This window comes from Canis lupus, chromosome 15 (assembly GCF_003254725.2).
Source record: "Canis lupus dingo isolate Sandy chromosome 15, ASM325472v2, whole genome shotgun sequence".
Classification (NCBI taxonomy): Eukaryota; Metazoa; Chordata; class Mammalia; order Carnivora; family Canidae; genus Canis; species Canis lupus.
Window position 1 is genome coordinate 54,247,585 of NC_064257.1, and position 27,093 is coordinate 54,274,677.

A 27,093-nucleotide genomic window follows, 5' to 3' on the forward strand; every position below is an offset into this window, starting at 1 on the left:
CTTGAATCTCTAAATCAAAATACCACAAATATTAGATTTGAATAAGCAATGATTCTCTTGAGATCTAAGAGAGGACTTCATCAAAATGATATTTTTGAATTAAAGAAATAAGAATTTTTGGCATAATGATCCCTTTTAATCTTCTAAACCTACTGAATTATAATTGCTTCTTTTTGTATGCATTATTTAGTGTGTAAATATGCTTAAATGTTACAAAGATGGGTTACCTACATATATCATGGAAGAATTTTAAACTCTACTCCTTAGAAGCTACAGAAGATTCTGGAACATTAAAACTGCTAAGAAAATTTAATGAGATTCTAATCTTAAGTGAGAACTTACCTCTGGATTTTCTTCCAAAAACAAAAGCCTTGCCAAGAAGTTGCCAAGTTGGCCTATATAGATCTTCCAAGTCCAACTGCCATCTGTCTGGTTCAAGATACCGAATAAGATCTTCCAAAGTACTAAAGGCAGTGACAGCGTTATTAAGGAGATCCAGTGGCAAAGCTGACGGGGGTAACACAGAAGGGCTCACAGTCTCTGTGAATTGCTGAAAGTAAAATAAATCTTATGTTAACTGTTTTAAAAAGGACAATGATGTATTTCTTCTGGACTTAGGCATGAAGTCAGGTAAACTAGGGCTGAAAATGTAAGGGAAGTGGAAACTATTCAACCCAAATTATAAGCAATTGCTTTGCAAAGACTTCATGTCAATGAATTCCAACAAATTTTCTGTGCAGTCAATGAGAAAGACATCAACCTTCATGACCGCAAACCATGGTGGATGTGGATATCTGTTGCTTAAATAAAAAGGAAAATGTCTTTACGGTTCTGTTAGGGACTTACAATGGAAACTATAATACACTTGACCAAATTTTTCTTTTGTGTTTCACTTTTCCTCAATCTGGAAAATCACCAGGCAGTCATGCAAATGAGTATCAGACAATTACCTCATGAAGAATAAGAACAAAACACAGGCAAAAACCTTTCACATTGGAGAACTTGTTAGCCAAGATAGAGAACACCCAAACCATAAAAAATAACTAATACATCTGCCCGTACTGTTTTTAATAGACAGGATTAAAAGACAGACACTGTACGAACAGCCTGATAAATGTCATAACTGTCACAGGATTAGTGTCCAGAATATACAAAAAAACCCCAACAACTCAATAGAGAATGGGTGAATTCCAGAGAAGAGGCCTGAATGACCAACAGACATATAAAAGCATGTTAAAATTCATTAGTTATCAGAGAAATGCAAAACAAAGTGAGTATTATTTTACATACAAAAAAGGAGATACTATTTCATGTACATGAGATTGGAAAGGATTTAAAAGAAAGGATTGCCAAGGATGTGGGTAAGTTGGAATTTCTCTGTTCCGCCTGCAGAAGTATGTGTAAACTGGTACAACCACTTCAGTTGATTTAATGGATGTATACAGGATATTAGAACAAAAGACTTATATGACCCATGTCCCTGATATCCACTTTTGAGGTTTATATTCTTTTATTTGTGCACATGGAATTATGTGCTATGATACTCATCACAGTGTTGTCTGAAATCGAGAGAAATTCAAAATAATCTAAAAGCCCAGGTATAGAGGAATGGATTAAAATACATCATTTTAAATGGTAATCAACAAATGAGGCAGTCATTTCAGTAGAAATTCAATAACAAACGTGTCCCCGAAACCACCAATTTTTAAAGCATACTAAAGGGAAGGAGGGGTAGATTGGAACTAAAATCAAAATAGGCGAAATAAATACATGAACACATGCTCAAATTATTTTATTATTTTTATTTTTATTTATTATTATTTTTGCTGAGGAGGGGAGAGGAAGGGCATGGAATAAAACATGTCAATTGATGTTCATTACAGTACTATTTACAATAACAGAAAGTAGATAACAAATCTAAATTTATAATACTGGAATAGTTACTTGTACTGTTCTCAGACTGAAACGGTGTACAGTCATTAAAAATTAGGCCCTCTAAGAATTTTTATTAATAAAAGAAACACCTACAATGTGGTAAATGACAGAAAGAATCCCCAAGCTATATATATAAATAGACCTCGATTCAATATGCATACATATATACAATATATGTCCATATTTTTAACATTTTAAGAATAAATATATATTCCTTTTAGAGATCCAGTAAAAGTTTTAACATTTGTTATGATAATTTAAAAAACTGTCACATTAGCTCTTCCTTTTCATCCTGATTACTTGGATCCTGGGCCAGATATTGGAAACCATGTACTATTTATAGCAGCAGCTGACTTGGTCTCCTTGTCTTCAATCTTTCCTTATTTCCTTTATTCTGTGCTGCATAACCCTGGTAGATTAACCCTGTTAATCTACCTAAAATAAGTTATCACTGATCATGTGATGAATTTGGACAAATGCCTAGAGTGATTTCTCATCTAGAGGATAAAATTCAAATTCCTTACCCTGCGCTCAGGATCCTCACCATCTGACCTCTGCTCACCTTTCCCATCTAATCCTCTACTCATCAAAGACATGCACATTTTGTTCCAATCAATCCAGTCTCTTCACTAACTACTGCACATGTCATATTCATCACAGAGCCATGCCAAATACCGCTCCCCTTCCCCTGTATGCAATACCCTCCCCTCCTGTGATCCACACAGTAAATCTTTACCATTTATAATGGTCTTTCTTGAAACACGATTCATCCATGAAAATTTCATTAATAACAGAGTCATTGTTGGCCATATATCTCAATTGGGTCAATTTGAAAAAGATCACCTTTCTAGGCTATTCTGTGGGCACATGGCTTGAAAAGCAGAAGCTGCTCTAATAAATTAGAAAATGGATAAAAAAAAAAAAAAAGCAGAAGACCACTAGTCTCTGGGACAGGCATATCCCCTGCTTGAGCTCATAGCTTTATGGGTACAGAGCCTTCTCTGCCAGGAAGGGGGGCATTTTTATAGAGCATAATCAGCAGAAATGAATGTGGCTGTCTTGGGTCAACACTGATTTCATTCTTAAAGATCTAATTTCAATAATATCAAGAGTCTGGCTAAAATATTAGCACTAAGATGTTTTCAATTATTCCATCCAACTTTGGAGAGTAGAAACCAAATGTAATACATTTCTATTTACTTCCAGTACTTTTTTTTAGTTGTCCAAGAAATGCAAAATTGCTTTGATAATACTATTATAATTGATAACTATATTATGGATATAAATAAACAATTATCTAATAAAAGCTTTCATTGTTAATTGAACCAATTTGGTAATGCTGGTTAAATTTATAATGTGAAAAGGTTAATACAAATGTTTTGCAAATTTTTAAAATATAAGCCAAAATGTATGTTTATATAAAGTGAAAATTAAGGGTCAGTAAGACTCAAAGAATAACTGAGCTATTACTCATGATTATGACGATATAAAACAAATCAAAGGTGTCATGATCTGCACACAGAGAGTAAATGTAGAAAGCTAAAACAAAAATATATTCCTCACTAAAATGTCAGAGTGCAGATGGATATTTTAGGTATGATATCAAATTGTGATTTAAGCTATTTTCAATTAGCCCACAATCCAAGAATGGGTTGGCTTATTTTGTTTCCACGTTTATTTGAGACTCTGCATAAAGCATTACTTTTGAAGTAATGAAAAGTTCCAACTGAAATCAACACTGCTGAGATAAAGTTTGAAGTATTTATAGAAAAGAAAGCAAAACAAACTAAGCCTGTGACAGAGAAGAAACAAAACGTGCACACCTTGGATTCAATGAGATATCAGAATATCAATCTCATGAAATGACAAAGATTAGGAAAACACAACTTAGCATACATTTCTGCGTGCATATATTGGTTGATGTCACAAACTTCCGAGTGTCTAAATATTTACGTTAAAATAAAATAACCATTAAAACAACAATAACAATACACACACACACAGAGCAGTTCCCACCCCAAAACAGGAGGGGCTAATCAACTTGCTTCCCCTGGATTCAAATAATCAATCTTTGGAAAGAACAGAGGAAGCAGTGCTTTCATTTAAGGGCTTTCTCATGACTCTTAACCACACCCACTGGAGGAACAACCAAGTTGTTCACTTTTGTAATTCTGCTTTTAAGTTGTCTAAAGGGATTCTCAGAGAAAAGGGAGAGTGGTGGAAAACAGAAGTTTGGGGAATAATGTCTTCTGTTTTCTTAGGTTTTAATATTTCCTCTAACCCAAAACTACTCTTTTTCGCCTCATAGACTTTTCTCCAAGATCTGGTGTCTAAAGAATTCTAACAATATCTTTTGTATCTAAAAATACTTCTGTAGGGCTGAGTGCATTGAATTAAATTGGATCTGCTCATTCTCCACTCTCGTACTCTACTCTTCCCACACCATGAAAAGAGATACTTATCACTAAGTTACTGGTTGCCCTAAGACTGTTTAGTGGATGAAAATGGTCAGTAATCAGTAATGGAAAGCAATGTTTTTGGTGTTCTGTAACATAAACTAAATCAAAGCCCTTAGTAAACCTGAAAAAAGCTTTTCTGCCCTTCCGTGCAGAAGTTGTCACCTGGTGACTAGTCCCAGCCTAGATGTTCAGGTACCTTACTTGAAAGGACACATGGTGAAAAAGCAGAAGATCTGAAATCTCTATGCAGTGAAATGTCCTGTCAAACGATGCATTTCTAAAATGTCAGTGCCAGGCACTAAGAAGAGTTCTAAACAAAATGAGGTCTTTTGAATTTCTTGGTGGAAGTCATTCTGAATGACAGCACGACCTGAGAGAAGAGCCCTAATCAAGAGTTGATGAGTCTAGACTCCAATCCTGGAGCTGCTCACATTTAGAGAAGGGCATGTGGGCAGAGACTGTAAACCTGTGAACCTCAGTTTCCTTCTCTGGAAAGCAATGGCTGGTAAATTCTGTCACCTCTAAGTGTCTCTCCAGATTTTAAATTTAAGAATTCTATATAATTGTCAGGTACAAGACGGTTCATTTTCTCCACATCCTTGCCGACACCCATCTCTTGTCTTCTTGATGACAGCCCTTCTAACAGTTCTAACAGGTGTCAGGTGTTATCTCACTGTGGTTTTGAGTTGCATTTCCCTGATGATTAGTCATGTTAAGCATCTTTTCATGTATTGTTAGCCATTTGAATGTTTGCTTTGAAAAAAAAAAACATGTCTATTCAGATCCTCTGCCTATTTTTAAAATAAGATTGTTTTGTTATCGAAATGTATGAATTCTTGCTATATTTTGGATGTCAACCCCTGATCCAATATATAGTTTGCAAATGCTCTGTCCCATTCCACAGGTTGCGTTTTCATTTGGTTGTTTCTCTGATGTGCAGAAGCTTTTTAGTTTAAATAGTCTCACTTGCTGATTTTTGCTTTTGTTACTTGTGCTTCTGGGTATTGTTTCCAAAAAGTCCTTAGGCACTGTTGTTGGGAATGTAAATTTATTCAGCTATTATGGAAAACAGTATGGATGCTCTGTAACAAAATTAAAAAGAGAACTACCATATGATCCAGCAATCCTATTTCTGGATATATATATATATATATATATATATATATATATATATATATATCCAAAGGAATGAAAACAGAACACCAAAAATATGTTTATTCCATGCTTACTGCAGCATGATTCACAATAGCCAAGATATGGAAACAACCTAAGTATCCATCGATGGACGGATGGATAACGAAAATGTGGTGTATGTCTACAATGGGATATTATTCAGCCATGAGAAAGAAGGAAATCTTGACATTTGTGACAACATAGATGGAACCTGAGGGAGTTACTCTATATGAAGTCATTCAGACAAAGACAACTACTGTATGATTTTACTTACAGAATCTAAAAAAAGCTGAACTTGTAGAAATAGAATAGAAGAGTGGATACCAGGGGCAGGTGGGGGGGGGCAGTGAATTGGGGAGGTGTTGGTGAAAGGGTACAAACTTGCAGTTAAAAATTAATAAGTGCTGGAGAACATACAACATTGTGATTATAGTCAACAATACCGTGGTATATACTTCAAAGATGTTAGGAGACCTTAAATCTTCTCACTATAAAAACAAAATCATTATGTGATGTGATAGTTAGCTAAGACTATGGTGGGAATCACACTGCAGTATATAAATGTTTCAAATTTACACAGTGTAGAACTTAAATTCTCACAATGTTACATGTCAACTATATCTTGATTTAAAAAACAGAAGGAGAAGAAAGAAAGGAAAAAAAAAAAAAAAAAGGATGAGTCCAATACAGCTTTAGTGAAATTTTGGGAAGCTTCCAAAAAAAAAAAAAAAACCATACTCCTTAGTAAGTATGGGATGGGGGTGGAACTCTTTTTTTTTTTTCTTCAGTTTTCTTTGTTACATTAGATTATCAGCAAATTTTGGGAGACAGTGCCCTATGCTACAACTAACATAATTTGACATTTTTTTCCTGTTCTGAGAATACATACAAGTTATCCTGCCTTTAAAGAAACCAAATGTCCTTTTGCATACAACTTATATAATAGAGAATTGTGTATGAGGTTTAACGAGATTGACAGTAGTGAAAATTGAAGGTTGTTTCTAACTCTTACAATGGATTTTTATGGTCTTTAGACAAGTCATTTAATTCATCTGGTTTTTAGGTCAACTTTAAAAAGGGGAATTTGCATTAGGATTTCTTTTATTTTTATTATTATTATTTTTAATAAATTTATTTGTATTGGTGTTCAATTTGTCTACTTATAGAATAACATCCAGTGCTCATCCCATCAAGTGCCCCCCTCAGTGCCCGTCACCCAGTCACCCCCACCCCCCGTCCACCTCCCCTTCCACCACCCCTAGTTTGTTTCCCAGAGTTAGGAGTCTTTCATGTTCTGTCTCCCTTTCTGATATTTCCCACTTATTTTTTCTCCTTTCCTCTTTATTCCCTTTCACTATTTTTTATATTTCCCAAATGAATGAGACCATATAATATTTGTCCTTCTCCGACTGACTTATTTCACTCATCGAAAGATGAATGGATAAAGATGTGGTTTATGTATACAATGGTATATTACTCAGCCATTAGAAACGAACTGGAGGGTATTAGGATTTCTTTTAATCTTAGTACACTGAAGTTTTCTGACACATACATACAGGAGTTCGTTTTTAGCTTGTTCAGGCTGATCCGGCCCCTTTTCTCTTCATTTTTTTTTTAATACTAATTATTACTTTTACATGCTTTGGACAACATTTTTAAAAACACAAACCAAGCAACTATTAAGTATATCCAATTATTTACAGAATATAGTTTACACTGTTATGATCATGAATATATATATATACATATTTTTATTTATTTATCCATGAGAGGCAGAGAGAGGCAGAGACATGGTAAGAGGGAGAGGCAAGCTCCCTGCAGGTAGCCCAGTTGAGGGACTTGATCCCAGGTCCCCAGGCTCATGACCTGAGCTGAAGACAGATGCTCAACCACTGAGTCACCCAGGTGTCCCATGAATATATGTATTTTTGATTCACTCTTAAATTTGCTATCAGATTGCTAGTATGATATATATAACACATGTTCTATAGATTTATATATGTACATGTTCAGTTAAAATAAAAAGTGCTTTAAAAACTAAAAAACAAAAAATAAAAAAGAATCCAAATGTCCCTAGAAACGCGTACATATCTATCTAGCTTCTGAATGGAAGCTACGTGGCTCTAAAAATCGGAAGGAAACAGATTCATGTTTAGAGAATTGATACCAGCATGTTTAAATACATATAGATACAAGCTGTGTTGTGAGCTGAACTGTGTCCCCCTAAAATTCATATATTGGTATCGTAGGTCTTCAGTACCTCCGAATGAGACTGTATTCAGAGGTGGGGCCCTTAAAGAGGTAATTCAGTTAAAACGAGATCATTTGGGAGGGCCCTAATCCAATATGACTGGTCTTTCGAAGAAGAGGATATCTGCTTACAGACACACACAGAAAAAAGACTGGGTAAAGACCACAGGGAGAAAAAGGCCATGGACAGGCCAAAGAGATAGGCCTCAGAGGAAACTACTGTTGATACCTTGATCAAGAACTGTGAGAAAAGAAGTTCCTGTTACGTAATCCATGGTGTTTAAGAGCAGCCCTAGCAAACTAGCACATGGTGTCGTTGACTTCTCACTCCCTATTATAGCAGCAAAGATTAATTTTATACTATATTCATTAAATCACACAACATTTATTCAAAAGCCTACGAGGTGGGCTCTGCAAACGAAACAGACCAAAATACTTGCCCTGGTGAAGTTTAACCTTTCTAAGCCAAATATTCCCTCTTATAGGAGAGATTTTCTCCTCCCTATCATAAGAGTGATTTTTCACTTGCCGAAACAAAGCCAAACTGAGAATCTGCTACTGTGATCACAGAAGAAACCCAACAGTGTCAAAATCTAGTGAGCGTAGACCACCAAAAGTGGATTTAATATGAAAGAATAACTGAAAAACAAATATATTTCTACTTTTATTTTTGAAAGATAACTGGTAGCCTCTGTGTTCGGCGGAAGCAATGGCCATCTGAGAATCAGTGTTACTAGCTCAACACAGCAAGTCTGGCTGCAAGAGTAAGTTCTCTTATTGACTTCTCCAGTGTTAACTTTTGAAAAATCAACATTTTAGCGTTTTTGGTATTTTATCATGGCTACTTTAAATATTTTATGCATTCATTATCATCTTTTCCTTTTACAGAAAAAGAAAAGCCGACTTCCTGTTTGGAACAGTACCATCTGAATTGCTTATAATTTCACAATAAATAGTTACATATCTCTAAAAAACCATAGCTTGTCTTTTTATTAGGATTTTTGTGGCGAGTGCAATTTTAAAAATATAACATTTACAATGAATCTTCCCTGGACAAATACACACATACAAATGTTTACTCTGAGTAGCATAGCAACCACTGCAAAACTTTTAGGGCCTACAAAGATTTATGTTGCAGCTTTCTTCGTCAACTGCATACAGTATATTTCAAACTGATAAGGAGCCTTGCACTTCATTCATACCCAACAGAAGGGTTAGGAAAGCTGCTTAGGTTTATTACTGTTGCAGTCACTAAACAAATAAAATAATAATCCAGGTGTTATAAGAGAAGGAAAAAAAAAAAAAAAGGTTCAGGTCACCCTGAAGAAGTGATGTAACATTTCCAGAATGTCGAGCTGATATAATGTATATAGGTCTGACTTTTAAAGAGCTTAGGAAGCAGACAGGGCATGCAGACAAAAATGCCTGCCAGGAACAACTGACGGGAGGTTCTCTAAAGACACAAGAATGCCCTGGAACAATTCATTTAAACATGCTTCTTTGCCCTTCCCCTTGCTCTTATCTGAATTCATCCCAAAAGCTATCTTGGTTATGTTTTTAAATTATTTTTAAGCCAGCAAAGAAAAGCACATGCTTGCATTCCTACTCGAGAACAGATGTTTTAATACTCTGTGGGTAATGCAGATTATGTATTTAAGTGAGAAATCCTAGGGAAGGTGGCCGATTGTATTCACATCCAGTCTTTAATATTGAGAGGTTCTTAACTGAAAGAGCACGGCAATTGAATAAAACTTGACATATCTATAAAACCAATCGGAGTGACAGGCCAGTGTGAAAAGTGAGAAATGTTTATCATCCAGAACTTAAAAGCAGGGAGTTCAAGGCTCAAACCTGAAACTGACCTTCAAATGCCAAGAGCCTGATGGTTGTGGGCAAATCCTGAGCAGCAGCAGGGCCCGAACATGGAAAAAGAGACGACTAGCTTTGCTGAAAATGCTGCCTTAAGAAAAATAATGTTTATGTTCATAAGCACGGCTTCTTACCAAGTTAGTGGATGAAATGATTGCCACTGGCCCGATTTTCCTATCAGCACAAAACCTGAGAATTACCACCCTCTGACTAAATTGACAGCTTATGACACTGTTACCCTCAACCCCTCCTCACCCAGAGCGTTTGTGGCCTGCAGACGCCCCAATTAAAGAATTTCACCCCGATGCCAACGCCTCCGATGGGAAGGCCTCACAGGAGCCAACCCTTTAGCAGGGGGCAGGCTGATTGCGGGCTGGTGAATCAGAGTCAACACACAGTTTTCCATTTCCTAGGTAAAATTGTGGATTAGAAGTAATAATCTATACTGAAAACTAAGATCCCAGGGGACAACTAAATAACATCCTCCCAAGCACATTTTCCACAATGGCATCTGTGGGAAGCCAAAATTAAGGGCTTTTTTTTTTTTTCCCTACTAGGAGTTTAAAAAATATTCCTCTGAATCAAAAAATGTGACGGTCCATAAAAAGCTGAAAACAACATCCAGCAGCTGCAAGTGTTTGACAACAAAGTATCACATGACTTTTTTCCTAATCTTATTACATTGAATGCTTGTAAATTTGCTTTCCTACAGTGCTTGAGAAATGATCAATAATAAGGAACTTCAAATGAAAGAGAATGTAAACTAAGAACTGTGAGAAGAAAAACACACTTTCACTGAGCACTGGAATTAATGTCTACCTCAACCTCAAATCCCTAAGACTCTTTCTTACAGAAAATCTTTCTTATAGTTCAATTTGAATGTATCATTCGATAGCCAATAGGAGAAATTTTTGGAGCGCTTTGTGAAGGTCTAGCTGAGAAATGATGCCTTCTATTGGTAGATATTTTCAATTATGTGTTCAATAAATTTAACAGTCAGATAGGACCCTCAACCTCATTTGAATTTTGTATGGACGGAAGACCCTTCTTGGGTAAGAAACAATGGCACAGGGTTACGTATTTTAGAATCTCTTGACTGGGGCACCTGGGTGGCTCAGTTGGTTAAACGTCTGCTTTCCACTTAGCTCATGATCCCAGGGTCCTGGGATCAAGCCCTGAGATAGGTTCCGAGGGAGGAGTCTGCTTTCTCTCTGCCTCTCCTTCTACCCCCTGCATGTGCTCTCTCTCTCTCTCTCTCTCTCTCAAATAAATACAATCTTAAAAAAATAAAACAATAAAATAAAATCTCTTGACAGCATAAGAAGAGTGGAGCATGTAGATGAAATTGGAGATGGTGATAAAAAAAAAAATCCCTCAGGAGATGGCTATGTATGGGGGAATAAGATAATCTAATGGAAGTAGTTCACAGGTATGTAAAAGAAAGTTCAAAAAAAAAAAAAATTTAGGGATCCCTGGGTGGCGCAGCGGTTTGGCGCCTGCCTTTGGCCCAGGGACCGATCTGGGAGACCCTGGATCGATTCCCACGTTGGGCTCCCGGTGCATGGAGCCTGCTTCTCCCTCTGCCTGTGTCTCTGCCTCTCTCTCTCTCTCTGTGTGACTATCAGAAATAAATTAAAAAAAATAAATAAATAAAAAAAAGAAAGAAAGTTCACCAGTGACCCCTGCCCACCTCCACACACTCAGCACTTGAATCCAATGGTCCATTTTCTCAGTCTTCATCCTAATTTACAAGCAGTTTTGGAAGTTTTCTTGCTACCTCAACAGATGCTTCTCCTTAACTTTGTTTGATGCTTCCTCTCGATCATCTAGCCTCCACATGCTGGAATGTTCCAAGGCTCATTGCTTGGACCGCTTCTGTTTTGTGTACCTGCTTTCCTTCAATGATCTCACATAGTTTCAAAGCATTATGTGTGATTCACATACCGATTACCATCAAATCCCTATTTCTAACCTGCACCATTTTGCTATCACAGCAAATGGCAACTCCATCATCTGGAGTCATTCTCTGCACCTCTCCTTTGTGGACACCTCACCTCCCACATCAAATTATCCTGGTTCTACCTGCAGACTACGTGTGGAATCTGACCACTTTTCGCCACCTCCGCTGCTACCATTTTATCATCCAAGCTACCATCTGGAATAATTTAACTGGCCTCCTAGTTTTTGCCTTTGCCTTGTCAACTAAATTAAATAATAGAGCTTTGCACATTCTACTACAAAAGGTACACATTATATGTTTATTATTTTAATTTTTCTAGAAATATATATCTGCCTTTAAACTTTACATTTTTTAATTATGGCTTTATTTTTAACATTCTATTGGTTATTCAACAGTAAAACCCAATGGAAGAAGTTTGTAATGGATTCTACAAACCTCCCTTAACCCATTATGCCTTCTGAAAGTTGCCATTCACCCTGCCATCGAGCACATTCTATCTGGTCAGAAGGCCCTCAGTAATTGTCCCACATACTGCAGATGATGCACATTATGTTCTCTTCAGAGTAGGACCACCATGTCCACCAGCCAAGGAAAACTGGGTGTTTCTGGAAATCACACGGTGAACCTCTTAGTTATGTGTGTGTCTGCAGGGACAAATGTTCAAAGCAGAGACACTATCAGCTCCCTTAGAAAACTGCTTTAAGGACTGAGTAAAATAGTATAATTTAAAATTTTTATAAAAAGTGAGCATTATACGCACATTTTTATTATATATTTCGTTAATCACATTATATCAACCTTAGTTGAGATAAACAATGATTTAAAAAAATTTAGGTCATGATTTATGTTGGTTTGTGCTGTACGGAGTGACATTACCTATTTATTTAGTCAGTGTTCACTGACATCCCCACCCAACATTCTTATAACACTGACACGGCAAATCAGAGCTTGTCCTGCCCCAGAGGGGAAATCCTTGTTCAAACTTCTTTCTCTGTTAGAGCAGATTTATATTCAGTAGCTCTTCTCAGGGTAGAAACAGACATTTCACAACAGCAAGTTCAGTAAATGCAAGTCTAGGTATGTTTACAGCCATGAACAGCTCTACGCTGAGGAACTTGAATAAATAAATAAATATAATAGTGTCTTTAGCTCACATCTCTAATTTCAGCTTTCTGAATCCTTATTCCTTGCCTATAAAGTCTTTATATGAAATTAAACAAATAAAACCTCACCAAAATTGTAGGATTTCACTAATCAGGCCCACTGTGTAACTGTTACCTTAACTACAGTGTGTGGGATTGAATTAAAACAAACTCCTTTGGGGCACCTGGGTGCTCAGTGGTTGAGCATCTGCCTTTTGTTCAGGTTATGATCCTGGGGTCCGCCTCTCTGTGTCTCTCATGAATAAATATATAAAATCTTTTTTTTAAAAAAAACTCTGAAAGCACTCAAAACAAACAAACAAACAAACTTCTTTAAAGTAACTATTTAGCCAAAAGTGCTCACTTCAAAGATGTAAGAAGATATAGATGGCAACTATCTTAGCAAGTGCTAGGTAATTCCTTTTACATTTTTAATTGCTCTGTGATATTCCTATTATGCCATAAAATCTTCAATGCTCATCCTCAGATCTGAACACCTCCAAAAAAGGAAACTGTAAACAGTTTTATGTTCTTCCCTTATGTCCTTTCACATTGGTCACCACTCTAAAATGAGACTGTGTCACGTGGTCAGAATTCTGAGCACATCAAAAGAAATCACCCAAGGCCAAAAAGAGCACGGAATATTCTTGTGAAGAGTTGTTGTCATTATCCTCAAACATACCTGAGACATCTTTTCCTTCTGTTGACATAAGCAAGATATGACTTTCAAAGGGGGCAGATAAAAGTGAAATCATCTCACAAACTGTCATATGACTATCATGTGCTGCCACCGAGGTCATGAAAAGAAATCGCCATTCTGCTGTTCCTATTAGCCCTCCCTGTATAAACTGGTGCCCCTTGGGTAAGGACTACCACAGGGGTTAATGACTAACTGCCATGAGAGCATCTCATTCCACCTGGAGAACTTAAGGGGAAGCTACAAAGAAGAGGTTAAAGTTAATCTAGAGCTCAGAGAGTAAGAAAGTACTCACACAGGTCAGGAGGAAGCACTTCTGAACAAAGGGCCAGAGCTGGGAGAAAGAGCTGGGTGCTGGGTTAGCAGGCAGAGGAGGACTGGGGCTGACACCCGGCCTCTGGAGGAAGGGCAGATGCTGGGAGGGGAGGCCGCGGGAGCTAGGAGGGCCTAGGATTGATTAGGAGAAACCTCAAGCACTGGGGATCCCTGGGTGGCTCAGTGGTTTAGCGCCTGCCTTTGGCCCAGGGCGCAATCCTGGAGTCCCGGGATCGAGTCTCGCGTCAGGCTCCTGGCATGGAGCCTGCTTCTCCCTCCTCCTGTGTCTCTGCCTCTCTCTCTCTCTCTCTCTCTCTCTGTCTATCATAAATAATAAATAAATAAATATTTAAAAAAAATAAGCCTCAAGCACCAGGAGAATCCAAAGCGATTTTAAGAAAGGTGGGATACAATCAGGTTTATATTTGTGGCTGTCTACTTCTCTTCTACGTGAGAAGGTGATCTAGAATGCAGGTAAAAGGTGTGAAGACTCTGTGGAAGCCATAAACAAGACCTGGGAAGTGGAACCTTTGCCTTCGCTTTTTCCCTTTGTTAGGAATTACCTTTCTCCCTTCATTTAGCTACGCCACTCGTGACTGATGGGTAAAGATTCAGTCCCTCCAGGAGGCTTTCAGGAGCACGCCTTTCTCTCTCCATACCACTACTGCTAAGCTGGTTGCCTTTTTCCTCAACCTCTTCAACACCTCTCAGTACACTGAACTGAAATCATTGCTCATCTCTCTCCCCCCTGGCCCACCACGTATTTCTGAGCAGAGGATAAGTCTCACATCTCCTGGATAACTTGGATCCCTAGTAGCTTTTAAAATCTGAAAGAAAAAAATATGAACAAAACATTTAAAAAAATATGCTTTATAATCCAATGAGCACCACTGAGGAAAACAAATGAAGGGAATGGTGTCAAAGTCTGTGACTGTGGTAGAACCAACAGAAACTGGCAGCTGATGGACTAGGGAGGAAGGAAAAGAAGAATCCGGTAAGATATTGAATATGAGCCGAGTGACAGTATTATCCCACATGGACAAAACAGGTAAGGATGAGAGAAGGAAATCGTTTGGGTTGGGTCACTTTAAGTAGAAGAGCTGTGGAGCATTGGCATGGGCATGTCCAAAGGACAACTGCAAATACTTCCATGGAATTGAATACTGAGGACTGGCTAGGGATAGAGATTTTCAGTCATCAACACATATCCTGTTAGTTTGAACTACCAAATAAGAGAACAATTAAATGAGAAGATAATCAAAGGGAGGAAGTTGGGATTCCCAAAATTCAGATGCCAGGCTAAGGCACAAGAGCCAAGACCAGGCTAGGAGAGACCCTGCAGGACCTGAGGCATCAGCGACTCTGCAGCCAGAGGAGAGGACAGTTTTGAGAACTGGAGACAGAGAGCAACATCAAAGTGATGGAAAGGTCAAGGAGGAACAGGGATACAAATAAGCCACTGTAGCTATTAAATAGGTGGTCTTCTATACCCTCAGGTAAAGAGAAGTTTCATCCAAGTAGTTAAGGAAGAAAGAGAGCCATTAAGAAAAAGGAGCAGAAAAAGAAAAAGTGAATAGAACATACTTCATTAAGCTTGACAGTGAGAAAAAAAAAAGGAGATAGATTAATGGGTTTACGGGAAGGAAGATTACAAAAAGGATTATTATAATGAGGGGAGAAATTTGTATACATTTGCAATCAGTAAAGAAGAGGCTTAATGAAGAAAATAAGAAAAGGAATTTGAAGACAGAGGAGAGTTAATATCCACTGCGGGTACAGACAAGGCAGGAATATCGTCCTCCTAAACTGTGTGGGAGAGTAAAATGTCACAGCATTCCTGAAAGACAATCTGACAATATTTTTTCACAAGCCTTAGAAATTTGTCCTTTTTCTAAGATCTTATAATTTCCTATTTAGAATTTTACCCTAAGAAAATAATCAGAGGTATATTCTAGAGATATTCTTTGTCGCATTAATAGACAAGAGAAAAAATTAAATAAAAACTTAAATGTTTATAAAAGGAAGATTAAATAAGTGATTATCATGTATGGATGTGTATAGACAACGGCCATTACGTTGTCACTAGTTTTAGTGTACTTTGGAACAATGCAGAAATGTGCCCTAACGGCTTAGTGATATAATTACCACTGAGCTAAACTATAAAGCAACCAGATGATTTACATTCTTGCATTTACACTGTGCACAGAGACTGAACAACCACTTGTCCAACGTCTTGTTCGTTGTTCCCTAATTTAAGGTTAATAAATGTCTAAAAATAGATTCTTCAGATGTCACTCTGATATGCAGGGCACCTACTGGCTGCTTAAGTCTTGAGAGGGAACAGCCAGCATTAAATAAAGAGATTATTGGAAGCTTTGTCAGTACAAGTGAGATTGAGCTGTGATTCTAAAACGTGTAACATTCCTATATTTAAAGAAGGTAAAATTCTATCAACTAGAATCAACTAAACGGATTATTAAAATAGCAACCATTTTCTGTATGAGGAATCTAATGCCTGGGTTGGGAGGGTTAGGATACTTGGGAGATGCAAAGTTCAAGGACAATTTAAGGGTATCTTTCCATATTTTTTTTCTTAGTCTTGCTTTTTACCCTGCCCCTCTACTTTGTCACCCCTTGCCCTAAATGCCTGATGCTCTGGAGGCATCTTTATTCTCTTCACCCCTATCTTGCTTTCTAAAAATCCTCATTGCTTCAGCTGGTTTATATTGGATACCAAGGGGATAAAACACATGACTATAACTATTATCCTATAGAGAAACAGGTACATCCATTACTAGTAGGTTCTTAATTATCCAAGGGTCATGGATAATGATATATAAATCCACTCATTATTTGACATATTGAGCACCTATTATGAGTCAGACACTATGCCAGATGCTGAGGATATAGCAAGAAACAAAATAAATAAATATATCTGCCTTTAGGAAGCATACATTCTACTGGAGAGAAACAGACCGTAAATACAACAAATGAAACAAACAGAACACGGGATGGTGAGATGTCTTATGGGAAAAAAGGAAAGCCGAGGTCGGGTCAAAGAAACAGAGATGGTTCCAGTGAGAAGGTGACATTGAAGCAAAACTTAAAGGAGGAGAGGGTGTAAGTCACGTCGCTATCTAAGGAAGGTCATCTAGGTGTATGGAGCGGCAGGGCAAATAATCTGAGGCAGGAATTATGTCTGGTCTATTCAAGGATCTGCAAGGAAGGGACACTGTAGCTAGATGAGAGGTCAGAGATAGGAAGGGGCCAGATAATACGGGACCTTGTAGGTCATTGTAAGGATTGAGAGTTTTTTCTAGCTGAGCTGGAGGTAGAGTTGCCAGATAAAATACAGGATGCCCAGTTACATCTGAATTTCAGATAAAAAGCAAATGATTTTTTTAGTGTAAACATGACCCAAAAGTTATGCACTCATTGTTTAGCTGAAATGAACACTTAACTGGACACCCCATATTTTTATTTGCTAATTCCGGTAACCCTAGAAAGAAGCCACTGGAGAGTTTCAAGCAAAGGAGTGACATTACCTGACTTATATTTGTAGAGGATCATATTGCTGGGCTGAAAAGAGACCACAGGAAGGCAAAGGTGGAAATAGGGAGGCACTTAGGAGGTTGTTCCAATAATCCAAATGGAAAGGTTGAGGAGGCAGCTGGATATTTGAGAGGTTTTGGGTTAGATGTCGAGGCTGTCTATATAAATTTGGGAGCCGATGGCTTACAGACAGCACACAGGCCATGAGACTGGATGAGATCACCAAATGAGGGGGTGTTGATGAGGAAGAGGTGAGTACAATGGTTTCCCAGTCTGGATGATGTGGTCTTAATTCATAAAGGGAGTGACCCTATGGATGCTCCCACAATGCCAGGTCAGGAGAGGAGTAAAGGGGACTGAGAAGGGGCAGTCAGGGAAGCAGGAGGAAAACAGAGAGTGTGATGAGCTGAGAGCCAGGCGACAAACTGTTCAGCAGAAGGAAATAAGGATCAGCTGTGTCACAAGCTGACCAGGCTAAGAGGGGAACAGGGAAAGTTCCACTGGCTTTGGCCATGTGGATTCATAGGAGACTTTAACAGGTGCAACTTTGATAGAATGATGGGGCCAAAAGCTTGCTGAGTACAAGTTAGGAGACAATAAAAGGAGAGCAATCGGAGACAGCAAACACAAGGAACTGTTCTGAGGAGTTGCTGACAAGAACAGCTCTGGTAGCTGGATGGGGATGGGGATGTGGGATCAAGAGAATGACACACTTCTCGTAAGACGTGAGAAAGAGTAGCATGTTTGTATGCTGAGAGGAATGAACCAATAGAAAGTTAAAAAAAATAAGATGGTTAGTGCAGGGGGCACCTGGGTGGGTCAGTGGTTGAGCATCTGTCTTTGGTTCAGGGTGTGATCCTGGGGTCCTAGGATCAAGTCCCGCTTTAGGCTCCCCACAGGAAGCCTGCTTCTCCCTCTGCCTATGTCTCTGCCTCTGTGTCTCTCATGAGTAAGTAAATAAAATCTTAAAAAAAAAAAAATATGGTTGGTGCAAGTGTGCATGCGTGCAGAAACAAAATGGGGGTTGGAGAGGGAGAGAGGGTGCACCTCGTGAGGAGAAGTCGACAACAGGATACGGAAGGAAGAGATGCAATTAAGCAGACGCCTCAGTTCTCCTAGGTTCACCCAAGGTCACAGGAAGGCCAGGTGTTCAAGGTACAGACGAGGCAGATGGGTAAAGAGCTTAAGGGAGAGCTTGTGGAAGTCCTCTTCTGACTGCCTGTATTCTTATGAAACAGGAAGCAAAATTCTCATCTGAGAGTAAGGATGGGAGAGATGATGCTGGAGGCCTGAAGAGAGAATAAACCGCAAAATGGCAGTTGTGGAGAGGTGTCAGAGGATGGGCAGGGCAACTGAGGGTGACTGTTCAGCAGCACTACAGAACACCTGAATCTAAAATAAAAGTAATTTCAGCTAGAATGACCACAGGATTTCATTCGTGGACACCATTCATAGTGTGGGGTATTTCCAGAAGTTTCTTAAGTCAGGTGCGCTTGCCAAAAATCTCAGGCGAGGAGACTCACAAACAAGGAGTCACAATGGGCAGATGCTGCGGTGATGGGGGCAGAGAAAAGCCGAGAGCAGACACTGAACACAAAGGAAGACAAAGGAATGGTGAGCTCAGGGAAGACTGTCATGGGGCCCCCAGAGAATCACTAGAACCTCCGATGTGTTGGGAGATTGATGACTTCCAGAATGTTGTTGCTGAGGCCCTGTAAGAACCTGACTGTGAGAGATTCAACAAGAGTCTATACAAATCTAGTTTTAGAGTTTTTTTTTAAAGACAAACCGATACAAAAAAATCTGTAAAAAGGGCGAATTTAAATATCAGAAACCCAGCCAGGCCTCAAATCCCCACTTGAATCAAGCGCTTGGATAATTTAGTCATCGCACTGAATTCAATATGTTACTTCTTACTCGATGTGAAAAAAATGCTAAAATTAAAATTCTAATTTTAACCATCTTTCTAGCCGATTATCCTAAAAGAAGAGTATTTGGTCAAAAGTATTAATTTGACGAGGAACCTGCAATGTTCAGCATAAGCAGTGTAGTTTCAGACAAATTAGTTTTACTTTTTTATTAGATTTTTAAAAATATTTTATTTATTTACGAGAGAGAGAGAGAGAGAGAGAGAGAGGCAGAGACCCAGTCAGAGGGAGAAGCAGGCTCCACATAAGGAGCCCAATGTGGGACTTGATCCTGGGACCCTGGGATCACGCCCTGGGCCCAAGGCAGACGCTCAACTGCTGAGCCACCCAAACGTCCCAGTAATCAGTTTTAAAGATACTTATTTAAAAGGATCCCTGGGTGACTCAGTGGTTTGGTGCCTGCCTTTGGCCCAGGGCGTGATCCTGGAGTCCTGGGATCGAGTCCTACATCGGGCTCCCTGCATGGAGCCTGCTTCTCCCTCTGCCTGTGTCTGCCTCTCTCTCTCTCTATGTCTATCATGAATAAATAAAATCTTAAAAAAATAAAATAAAGATACTTATTTAAGTCTGCGATTATGAATATTCATGCAGTGAATCTGATGCCACTTTTATTTTCTGTTTTTCACAAATGGTTACTTTAAAATAATTCCTCTCTCTAAATGCCCTTCTCATTCACTGGTGTGGAAATAGGTTCTGGCTTCTGATGATTTTATGCAGAATATATGGAAATCATTAGATACTAGTACCAGGGACACTGTGGTTTTTAGATGCTCTGATCAACTGTGGTTTCAGCTTGCGCTATGCTGTTCACCATCTAGGAAGCGGTTAGTTTTGTTTGGGGGTTTAAAGTATAGAATTCTATAATTGTTGACACTGAGCTAACCTCTTTCTTTGATATTCCGAGCATAGTATAATCCTGTATCAACTGCGTAAAGCAGCTTCTCAGTGAACTTTGGAAATGCTTGTGTTTTTCTGAGTCCACCACTCCAACCCCAAAGCATTTCTTTCCCGTGCTTGCCAAAGTGAACGAAGCTGGTAAGATGTGAGGTTTCCCCTTTAACCAAACCCAGAGTGCAGACAGGAAAACTTACGAATCTTAAACAGCTGCCCAGAGAATCGTTTTTCTGATTTCACTGAACAGTCATGTACAAAATGAGGGTGAGGCCCACAGTTCTTCACTGGACAACTATGCAGTCTGAAATGCTAAATGGTGTACACATTTGTTTTTGAGGATACTTCGGTAAAATTTGACGTAAGGACTCAGATTAAGCAAAGGAATCCATGTGGAATGGTGGCACAGTGACGGCTACCTGTCATTGCCAACTGCTTTCTGTATATAACCAGCAGGCTAGAGTGCTGTTCAAGCCGTGCATGGGCATCTATGGCACACGCCCAGTCGAGATCCACTTGTTCTTAAAATTAGGCCACTTGCGGAATGGCTGACAAAGCTGAGAAACTGAAGAAACTTTGAGGAGTATGGTCTGAGGTAAGTAAAAATATTATGAGACATCACTTAAAACTGGATGGTTTGAGACAACACTGTCTCATGGAAAAAACAAGGAATTCTGAATCAGAAGATCTGGGCATGGACCCGGATACAGTATTTATTATTTTGTGGGTGTGATCACTGGCAAATCCCTTATTTTTCTCTTATGTTTTAGAGGATTTATAAGACAAAGATAATAATAAATAAGTTTCTGAATTTACTGGGATGTTCTGAAGCTCTAATAAGATAATGTGCATAAATGTATTTTATAAGGTAAAATATAAGGTGATCATGCAGTCCCAGTAATGGAGAGTCATTAAAATCTCTCTGTACAGTTCAAAGGAAAGTTTAGGGCCAGTAGGAGAGTTAAGAGAAGAAAGATTTTTGCTTAATACAAGAAAGAAATTTCTAAAAAAAAAAAAATATTGCTTAAAAATGGAGTGGCCTCAACAGCTAAAAGATAATGAATTCATGAATTTGGGGCCAAAGTCACAAAGTCATTTTGTTTGGGAAGCAAAGGGATTGTGAATCAGATGGAAGATATGCAAAACTAATTTAAAGGTTTCTTCCAATCTTCAAACTGTATAAATTTGGTAGGATAGAGTCCAAATATTCAAATATTAATAATACAAAGACAATCTTCATCCTAAACTGGCCACCAGGATCTGATGATTCGTTCTCTGCAAATTCTACCTACCCCGAATTTTCTAAATAAAAATATTAACTTCAACTAAACACAGGAATTTGCATCAATTGTTTTTGAGATTTTTAAAAATCAAAATTACCTATTAAAATAAAGATGCTAATGCATGTGAAAATATTTGCATAGTTTGAAAGGCATGACATAGACTTAGGTATAGACAGTATGATGCTGCACTAAGAAACGGGTAATGCGATTAATTAACAGAGTTAAGGATGGGAACTTGGACATCTTTTGTTACTTTATATGAGCTGAATCTTTTTTTCCTGTCTCACTTTTAAATTTTAGTTCCTACAGAAGCATCAATTTCACATCTTAATGGTGGCAACAATTTCTCAGGCAAACCACTAAGGGTTTTCCAGGATTAACATCCATATTGGGCACAAGGCTGCAGTTCCTCGGCTTCAGGCTTTAGGACATTGGTTTACCACAAAAGAATCCAGAGGCAGGCATTTTTCCAGCCAGTGCTACTTATGACTGTGCTATTGGCCATCACAGAAATATCTGCCACCAGAGCACTTATGAGATTACTCATTCATTCATTTTAAATTCATTAAAATTTGGGAGTGCTTACTATATGCCAGGTGCTCTGCTAAGAAGTGAGAATACAATAGTCAATCAAAATCTGGCATGGCAAGATCTCCATGAGCTGCAGACATTATTTGTAAAATAAAGTATAATTGTTAATATTTATGGTTCAATTTATGATAGACTTTTTTAGAACCTACAAATTAAAAAATTATCACATTAAGTTTGACATGCCTTTAGCACATCCAAGCTAAGAGGCCTCATGAATTCTTTTTTAAGTAATCTACCTCCAATGTGGGGCTTGAACTCATGACCCCAAGATCAAAAGTTGCATGCTCCACCCATTGAGCGAGCCAGGCACCCCCATGAATTTCCTTTTCTTTATCTTTTTTTCTTTTTTTTTTTAAGATTTTATTTATTCATGAGAGACACACACAGAGAGGCAGAGACATAGGCAGAGGGAGAAGCAGGCTCCCCACGGGGAGCCCAATGCAGGACTTGATCCTGGGACCGCTGGATCATGACCTGAGCCAAAGGCAGAAGCTCAACCACTGTGCCACCCCGTGCCCCATGAGTTTACTTTTTTTTTTTTTAATCAAAGACTATAACAACAGCTTTATGAGATCAAGAAACAAAAGAGAAAACTGTGAAAAGTGTACCAACGTAAACAAAAAATTCTAAAGAACTGATTCACATATTAACTGACGAAAAATCTGTTAAATATAAAGTAGTGCAAACAAGGATTTTATAGCATATAAATAAGACTCAAAAACAAAGTTCTACATATTAATTATTTAACTTTATCTAGCACTATGTATACCCCAACAAAATTGTTCTAAAAGTAATAAAATATGTTAGTGGCAGTAACCTTACAAAAATGCAATACAAAGGCAAGTCTCAAAATAAAAACATGGATTCATGCCTAATACATGTAGGTATGGTAACAACAACGTAACAGCCTGCCCATGATGGCCTTAAAAGCCTAATCTCCAGTTGGCCATCAACTTTCAAATCTATTCTAGGAAGGCCTGGAAACTTTGATATGCCTAATGAAACCCTCCCGTTTATTATTCATAGAGATCAAAAGGGATATATGAAAAGTAGTTTCACCACGGTTAACATCTGTAAATATTTTCTCTTAATCCCAAGGGTCAAGAAAAAGTCTAGTGTCTTTGTCTATGCTTAAAACAAATGTAACAACACACTGAAATTCTTAATGTTCTCAAAAGTATAGCACTGAGTAAAGGGGGGAGGTGAGTAGAAAAATGATTAAACAGGTATTAGTATCTGTATGATTTACAAATGGATAAAAAATTTTAAAAAATACAGATTTTATTAGAGCCACAGTCTGAATATATGAAGGAAAATACAATTTATCAATACCATTTATTCATAATATGAAGAAAAGGAAGAGTGTGTTTGTGGGATGCTTGAGCCAATTAGGAACTGAATTAAAATCTAAAAGTCACACTCCATGAAAAATATTTCACTTCAACTATTGAGCATTATAAATATCCCTAAGAAATTGTTCTTAAAGTAGTAAGACATGTTCGTAGTGGTAACTTTACATAGATGTGATACAAAGGTAAAATTCACAGAGCAGATTTTTAAAAACAAAAGCAAACATGTCAAGATCAGAAAGCTTAAGAAGAAGCAGGGAAACGGGAGCATGCATGAGCAGAGAAATGTTTTGAAACTACGGTATCTCCAAGCAAAATGTCTCGATTGAGTGACAGGTTATTTTATTTATTTATTTATTTATTTTTACCAAAAATGCTTTATCTTCAGGCAGAAATGCCATTCATACATAAAGAGTAAATACCACTAAAGGCCCCACTGCATGTAGTGTGCATAGTTCAGGAAGCCTAGAGACCTGTCTAAACAATGAAAAACTGTGCTGTCCAAGACCTTTAATCTGTATTTCCAATCATACCATGGAGAGCACAGAGAACGAATTTCACAGTCTCACATTTCCCAAGAACTTCCATGGGGCTGCTATCATACATAGTAGCTTTGTCTTCTTCTTTGGTTTCACGGAAAACATAAGATAGTTGGAGAGCACCAAGTAAGCAATCGCCTTTGCATGTGCTCCCGGCCTCTGGCAAATAGTTATTAGGGTCTAAGAGACTCTCTACTGTTGGTTCAAAAACCAAGAGTTGGTCCCCACACTAAAAAACTGATGAGCTTTTCAAAACTAAGTGTGAAAACAAATTAAACCAACAGTGTATTATTGCAAACACGTTGTCCGCTTAGTTCCAGAGAATGCAAGCAGGCCTTCAATAAGTAGTTCCTATCATCATTAAAGTATGAGTACCACTCTTTTTTAAAATTTATTATTAAAGATTTTATTTATTTATTCATGAGAGACACAGAGAGAGAGAGAGGCAGAGACACAGGCAGAGGGAGAAGCAGGCTCCCCGTGGGAAGCCTGATGCAGGACTCGATCCCAGGACTCCGGGATCACGACCTGAGCCAAAGGCAGCTGCTCAACGATTGGGCCACCCAGGCATCCCATGAGTACCATTTTGAAAAGTGATCATCAAGGCCAAGTTCCTAAAATGGAGTCAGTTTTCAATAGGTCTCCATAGATAGGAGACTTTCTAAAGTCTATCTCGGGTTTTACAGGTTATAATGGAAAATGTTTCCTGGTATCAATCTTGGGGACTGTAAGAATGAATGCTTACATTTTACTAGGACATGATATTTTCCCCAAAAGGCAAGTAAAATGTCAAAAAGGTGTATTCTTTTATTTATAAATGATAACATCTTTTACAAGCTAGATTAGATTTTTCAAAGTTAAGCTGTAACATATTTAGTGAATTGTAGAATCAACTTAGTGACCATGGTTCTAAGAAAGAAAGAAAGAAAGAAAGAAAGAAAGAAAGAAAGAAAGAGAGAGAGAGAGAAAGAAAGAAAGAAAGAAAGAAAGAAAGAAAGAAAGAAAGAAAGAAAGAGAAAAGAAAACATAATACCAATTTTATGTGTTAAAGTATTATTTCATAGTACGTACATATACCTACATATCATATTTTAAAAAGTGCTTGTGTGTGCGCACACACATGCGTGATCACACTTTAAAATGTTTTCTTATGGTGCAGTCTTGGCTAAAAAGTTTTAAAAATACCGATTTAGGCAAACAGTGGCTTACAATCGGAATATTTGACCTTTAAAATAAAAGTAACACATATTTGTTGACTATGCATGCCAGGCACCGAGCTAATAATCCTCACAACAATGTTATACAAGGCAGAAACTTTCGTCATTCACATTCTGTGGGCAGCAAAGTTTTCCCAAGGTTATAAAGGTAGATTAGTGGGAGAATGAGAATTCAAGCCAGATCTGTGGCACTCAAGGTCACAAGAAGACAACTCCTCTGCAGTGAGGCCTCAGTCAAGAATCTCGGTCAAGGTCAGTATCCAAGGTGCTAAGTAGTGCCCGAGCACTTAGAGGAGTAAACACGACCCCTAATATGGATGATGTAGTTCGCATCACAAAACATCGTTATATCCAAGCATTCCTGACTATGTGTTTATGTGGATAATGATAGCTTGTAAGGAAAATAAACCAGAGCTCACTTTAAAGTGTGTTTGTTCAGCTTGATCTGTTGACAGTCACAGGGAGGCTGGAGAAACTGAAGCGGCCTAGTTGCTTATAACTCAGATGCCACTGCCCCTTTTCCTGAGTATAAGGAGATGATCAAATCCGAGCACACTCGCCATTAGAAGCACACACCATATATTAGGAAGGAGAGGAGCTGATCTAAACTGAGAAATCAACTCAAAGAAAAATGTAAAAACCAAAGAAGTACAGCTTCTTCCTAAGAAAGCGCAGGGTGGTAAAGTATAGACGAAATTCTAGAAAATCGACTTTGAAAACAAGAGAAGTCAAGAAGTAGTTTAGGCTACAGGGGCACTTAGGGAAAAAGAAAGGAAGAGGGAGGGAGAGAAGAAATGAAGGAGGAGGAGGAAGGAAGGGAGGGAAGGAGGAGAGGAGGCAGGCAGGAAGGAGGAAGGGAGGGAGAAAAGACAAAACAGAGAACACTGCTCCTCCATTACTTTGGTGAATATCTAATATTTTCTGTAGGCCATTTTGCTTTTTCAGAAGACAAAAATATGTCTTCATACGTCTTCACCTGGAGTTTTATATAAAGGATATCTCACTACTAGAGAACACTACTTCAAACTCTAGTGACTTCCAGGTTGCCACACCATTCTCTACAGCTTGAAAAATAATAAAGCTGAATCTCCTCCGGAAGAATTATAGAGGAGGATAAAAATGCATTAAGTGTCTACACTGTGCCATGGCATATTATTAGCCACTTCGATATCCACACCAAGGCACAGTTGCCAATTACCAAATAGGGCCACTCATATTTTAAATTACATTACATATTTATAGATTTATTATTTTATATGCTTACGGACACCTTTTATTTACAATATTCCAGTGACACACTCTCAGGCAGTATCAATAGTGAAATAAACAAGGGATGACAGTCATTGCCTTGACCGAGTGTCACTTAACTGCCCTGGTTTCCCAAGGCGTGCAAAGGGAAGTTGGGTGCTGAGGATACCCATGGCTCACTGAGTGCTATCAGCATTCTTTCTGCTTCTCCTAGCCGAATTTTACACCCGCCAAAAGAGAGTTGTATTGGTTCCTCAAGCCACTTATATCAGTAGTACTTACTTTTGAAATTGTCCCTATTTAAATATTTTGTAATTAAATATGAGTTGTTGCCTCTTTGAAGACTTGGATGAATGCTTTGGAAGAACTGCATACAAAAAGAGTTACTAAAAAAACAAACAAACAAAAAAACCAAAAAACAAAAAACAATCCCCCCCCCCAAAAAAAAAAACAAAAAAAACAACTGTTGTTCAAGTAGGTATGAGAGAGACAAACATAAAATATAGGAAGGGAAAACCTCATAAAATCCTAAAAGAATTAGGATCACTTAGATCACTTTAAACGGTATCTCCGAGTTCCCATTTTTACTTAAAGAAACCCAAACTGAAAGTCATGATTAAGGCATCATGGCTATGATTTGTGGAAGAAATACAACAGGACTCCAATCAGCTTATTCCCACTTAAAGCAAAGATCT

The 27,093-nt window shown here is 38.1% G+C and overlaps 1 protein-coding gene across 2 annotated transcripts in view; it reads right to left on the reverse strand.

Moving 5' to 3' along the window:
* The window catches only part of PDGFC (platelet derived growth factor C), a 197,981-nt gene that overhangs the window by 12,248 nt on the left and 158,640 nt on the right, over nucleotides 1-27,093 (reverse strand). For both annotated transcript variants that reach the window (XM_035698899.2, XM_025438684.3), the window contains exon 4: nucleotides 343-550. In XM_035698899.2, coding sequence (XP_035554792.1) covers nucleotides 343-550 — 208 coding nt within the window. The remainder of the gene's footprint in view (nucleotides 1-342; nucleotides 551-27,093) is intronic.